At 39.0% G+C, this 5,408-nt stretch overlaps 1 protein-coding gene across 1 annotated transcript in view; it reads right to left on the bottom strand.

Annotated features, from left to right (window-relative positions):
• vgll4b (vestigial-like family member 4b) overlaps positions 1-4,419 on the bottom strand; it is a 43,486-nt gene extending 39,067 nt beyond the window's left edge. The window contains exons 1-2 of the mRNA XM_035662880.1: positions 4,254-4,419; positions 2,804-2,877 (exon numbers count right to left, since the gene is read on the bottom strand). Coding sequence (XP_035518773.1) covers positions 2,804-2,867 — 64 coding nt within the window. The 5' untranslated portion in view covers positions 2,868-2,877; positions 4,254-4,419. The remainder of the gene's footprint in view (positions 1-2,803; positions 2,878-4,253) is intronic.
• Positions 4,420-5,408: the final 989 nt, after the last annotated feature.

The following is a 5,408-nucleotide window of genomic DNA, read 5'->3' as shown; positions in this document are numbered from 1 at the left end:
TGCAAAAAAATAATATGCAATGACTGGGTGTGTATGACTATGTGTGTCTATGTATGCTGCTAATTATGTTATATGTTTTTATTTTATTTTTAGGGTAACACTAGCACTTAAATTAATTATTTATTATTTTTTAAATTTATGCTAAATTAATTAATAATTAACCGGAGAGCATTTCGTTGTACCTGTGACAATGACAATAAAGATCTATTCTATTTTATTCTAAAATTTGACGCTGTCTATTGGTAGTGAGATGATGGTAATGAACTATTGTAACAAATATCTGTCTTTTATCTCTAGTTAGTGAGAATTATTTATTACTTGCGAGCAAGAGTCACCCGATATACATATGGGAGAGACCAACTAAACAGGCAGTTTACATTACACTTGTATGGGGACATAAACAAAACACAAGCTAATGACACATTTCACTTCCTCCTACTGATCCACTTATCTAATGGAGCAACAAGCTCTGCTTTGTGTGTCCTATACCTTATCATACAGTAAACACAATTGTTGTCTTTGTCTAAAACATATTCCTCATGGTCGTGGATAATATTGCTTCTCTTCTTCAAACTTATACCTTGACATGGTAATCACTTATGCTACACAACAATCACTTTTAGATTATATTTCAGTGCTTTATAAAACATAATAAACACATGTGGGCTGACAACTTCTGCTGTGTGGAAAAAAAATCTATGCTATCAATCCATCACAAGTATTACATGTAAACTCCAAGTACAGTCATTTCTAATTTGAAAGCAGAAAGAATCTAGCTCTAACAGAGTCTTCAGTGAAGACTGTCCAAATGTTAATAAAAACTGAAAGAGACAGAGTTTTAATTGTAGATAAGCACTCATATTCAAGCAGCTTTAATTAATCCGGGACAAGGCCAAGAATTCTATTTTGGAATATTACTGTGGTATATTTTCAACTTCAGAGCCGAGCAGCGCAACCTCGGACCACTACGTTATTCATGAAATGCAATTCCATGAGAAATTCATTTCCAACAGAGATGGGTTATCTGCAGGAGTGTGTTTAAAAAAGATTTAACAATGCCTTTAATTTCAAGCTCTAAATGTTGTTGTCTCTCTCCCTGTTGTGTGCCAAGTGCTCTGGTATCACACGCAGGACAAGCATTACAACGGCTTGTCAAAGATGCAAACAAGTAGCCAGAGGTTATGTACTCAACTGCCTGTTGGCCTGGTTGGTTGACTGACTCGCAGCTAGTTTGGCACTCTTGCTAGTTGGTTAACTGGCTTCGTGTAGGCTGGCTGGTTCGCCCATTTCTCCTGCACTATTGTGCAAACAGGTCGAGTGCATTGTCTTTGGACAAAGAGGCCATGCACGACCCACAACAAAAGTGACATCAGCGCAGAGGAAAAAACAAAAACACTGCAGGGGAGCGAGGGAGCCGAGGAGGAGGGGAGGAGAACTCCCATGCCATTTTACTCAGAAGTGCAAGGAAGCTGATATTCAGCTCATTTAAGCCAGAGCATTATGGGAACAAACTGCTGACATGGGAGACATTACAGCTGAAGCTCTTTCTAAATATTCCCGGTATCTCGATACACCAATGAACACAAGTGATTGTCTAGAACTTTCCTGTAGGCTGTTTATATATAATTATATTATATTATATTATATTATATTATATTATATATATTTCAAGTTGTTGAGTTATGCATATCTAAAAAAAAAATGTAAATAAGGAACTTAAATAACTTGTTTTCTCAATGTGAAAACCAAATTATAATATGTCCCTTAAAGGACCAGTGTGCAGTGGCATCTAGCAGTGTAGTTGCACATTTCAAATAACTTAACACCGCTTGCCTCACCCTCCTGTTCCAAGTGTGCAGGAGAAATGATGGGAAACTCGCAAAAAACACAAAAGACCCAATCTAGAACCAGTATTTGGTGTGTCTGTTCTGGGCTACTGTAGAAACATGGCGGTTCAACGTGGACCTGCGGCGTCTGCGGATAAAAACAGCTCATTCGAAGGTAACAAAGAAACAAGGATTCTTATTTTCAGGTGATTGTACACAAATGAAAACATACCTATGAACGTTATATTCCCTATCTGCCTAAATGTTAGACACTGGACCTTTGATGGCATTCAGCGCCTTTTACACACTCAATTCATACAGCCCCCTGATGCTTGACGAGCTACAAGTTCCTTCACAACAGAAACAAATTCTACTACTAAACTTCAGATCAATTATCAGCGGTATCCACCGAATGCAGGGGCCTGCTAGCTGTGGAGAGGCCTGCTGAGGAGGATTGGCCATTTCTCCCTAATCTCGGAAGGAATTTTTTTCAGCAACGCCAGAAGTCCTCAGACATGATTAGGAGAGGAGAAAGGAAAAGACAGAAGAAGACAGGAGACAGGGAGACTGAGAGAAGATGGAAAGAAAAGATGGACAGAGATCAACAAGACTGTAATAGACGGAAAGTTAGAGACAGAAAGACGCTGAAATGGAGGGATAAACAGATGAGCCAGAGAAACACCCCACCCTGATTCCAGTGAAAGCAGGTTAACACAAGCCAGCAGCAGGTTAAAAAGCAGTGCTGATGGCAGTTGAGTGCGGTTGGTCTTATTTGCCTATGTATCTGCAACTGCAAGTTTGCACAGCACAAAGACGCCTATTGTCTTCTGGCAAAAAACAGGCTTATGGCGGAACATGATGTTGCACTGATGTTGTACACAAATCATTTGTCCACACTACACCATTTGAAAGGAGCAAGAGCCCAGAAAGAACAAAAAACTGACACACAAGACACAAAAGGAACTGATCAAACTTACTCTCTTCCTCATTGGCATGAACAAACGATGCTGCTCTTGACAGAACATCCAGTGGTGTCTCCATGCTCGGATGCCTGTGGGACAGAGGGGAGGGCACTGTGCTGAACATTTTAAGGTGAACTGAGAACACCTTTCATCTCTCTGTAGCATTTCATATTTAAAAAAAAGTTAGTATCTGATGCCATGGCATTACAAGCTCCAAAACTTCAATTACAATTACAAATAAATTCACTATTATTTCTATAAAGACTAGGGCCGGTAAAACCAGTATCAACATCACACCTGACCTTTGGTAGATACCAAACTTTTTTTTAGTAGCATGGTTATATTATACATGTGTTTTGTTTCGCAATAGTCAGTTTTCTGTCATTCAAACCAGTTCATTCTATTATAATACTCTTTATGAGGAATTTAGTATGGCTGCTTTTGATACTACACTTTACACTTGAAATACTTATATACTTTTACTTAAGTCAAGTTTTACATTTAAATACAGGACTTTTACTTGTATTGTTTCAAACTGTCCTTTTCATACTCTCATGACCTTCCTAAAATATTTTGAACTCTGAGCATTTTTTTTTTTTTTAGGGGAGGGGGGCGTTTTATCCCACAGTGTCGAGCCCTTCAGTCTCTAGCTGCTATGAAAGGTATTTGTGAATAAAAAACGCTTCAGCGCGCTTCTCTTCCCTCTTTCTGCATTCCTAAGATACTTTTCCTTCATTTCTCCAGGAGAAACAGCGTTTCTGGGGCAAATTATCATTAAACAAAAAAACTATCCCTGCAGCTCCAGAGTAAACTGCACCAACAGTTTGTTGTCCTGCAGCTCGTCACAACACAGCACTGTCAACGTGGTGCGCGTAAAGAAACTTTCGATAGGACTCGGGCAAAAGTGAAACTGATTATATTAGCAGCAAGTGCGTCCGCTTTTATTCCCACCAGCCCTTTATTTATATCAGCCTGACTCAGTGCCTCCTTATCGGGACCTTATTAAGAGATGTCCAGCAAGGAGGAAAAAAGGCACATTGTGGCTCTGTTTAACTTGAAGCTGGCACTATAAGAGAAATGTATCGCTACTTTATTTAGTGGTCAGGTTTCACTCATTCCCACTGCACTCACAGCACAACACACAGACAACTGCATGTCACCAGATCCCTGGAGGAAAGCATATGGCCAAAGGGGCTTTCTTGACATGAGGAAGTTTTGGGAACCCGCCAGTGCCGATTGCTTCTTATCGTGAATGAAACTTCCCCTCCACATACGGATATTATTCCAGCCCTGTCTTCTTCAATCTGTTCTCCCCGCGCTGTCCTCATTTAAATGCCGAACATTCACATTCAACGGACTGAATTAACGCCACAGGACTCAAACAAAACAAATTTAAAAAGAGCGCACTAAACCCGAAACAAACAATGTCAGTCAGACGCAACTTCATGTTCCAGCAGCAACATACCTCCTTCAAGCGCCACTTTGGTATCTTCCAGTATGATAATATCCACACGGGGAAATAAATAAAAACACAGCAAACAAATATATATATCTATATATATCCCACAGGAGGTTCAAAAACAAAAAGCCGCGGTCCTTGTACGAGGGAAGACAATAGTAGCAGAGCTGTCGGGACAAACTTGGTTGTAGGCTAAACGAGGAAGAGGAGGAGGAGGGAGGGAGGAGGGAGGGAGGAACAATGCCTGGAATGATGGAATTCAGTTCCTAGCAGGTGGTGAAAGTGAAGTGCGCTGATTGGCGGAGGAGTGAAGCAGTGATATCAGCATATATTATGATAATAAGAGCATTGCATCACATCTGAAGGTTAGGCTGCTGTCACTGTGTCTGATGCTCAGAGAGTCAGGGAGGTGGGAATGAAAAACATTTACAAGATGATTATACAGCACTACTACTTTAAAGAGCCTTTGAGCAAGGCAGTTAACCCTCAACTTGTCAGTTCTTCATTTATTTTAAATTCCCACATAAACTGTTACTCTCTTCCTGTGCTCCATATTGAGATACAGCCTGCATTATAAACACTTACACTTAAGCCCAATGTGGTAACACTTAACTGTAAGTCCTCATGATTAGTATTTATAAGCACCGTAAATATTTAATAAATGGGTAATAACAAGGGCAAGATCTAACAAATACCTGGCCACCCCAGTTTGGTGTCAAATTTAACACATGAATTCAGATTAATGTCAAAAATAACTGAAATTCATTTAATTATCTGTTATAGCTACATTTTAGACTAATTGATAGGCTTAAGATACTTTTTTTTGGAAATAAAATAATAGTTATTGATTTTTAATGCCACCTGTAGATATTATTTATTCAATGCTTCACTAATGTGCCACAATAATGAAATATTTTTGAGTTCAAATATCTTCATTTGGGGGGCTTTTCCAAGCAATTATTGATATATGTGATTGTCTCTAAATCAGGATATATTTCTGTCACCCTCTGGCCACCCCATGAATATTTCTCCAGCTCTGCCACTGTTAATAACACACTATAATGAAGTTGTATGAAGTTGTATGCAGCTACAAAGTAATTTCAGTGTTTTTTTATATTTTAAATTATTTATTAGTTATATCTGCTACATTACATCACAGAT

This window comes from Morone saxatilis, unplaced genomic scaffold (assembly GCF_004916995.1).
Source record: "Morone saxatilis isolate NCDOM2014 unplaced genomic scaffold, NCSU_SB_2.0 Contig18, whole genome shotgun sequence".
NCBI lineage: Eukaryota > Metazoa > Chordata > Actinopteri > Moronidae > Morone > Morone saxatilis.
The sequence above is the reverse complement of the archived record's forward strand: the minus strand, read 5'-3'. Positions and strand labels throughout refer to the sequence as shown.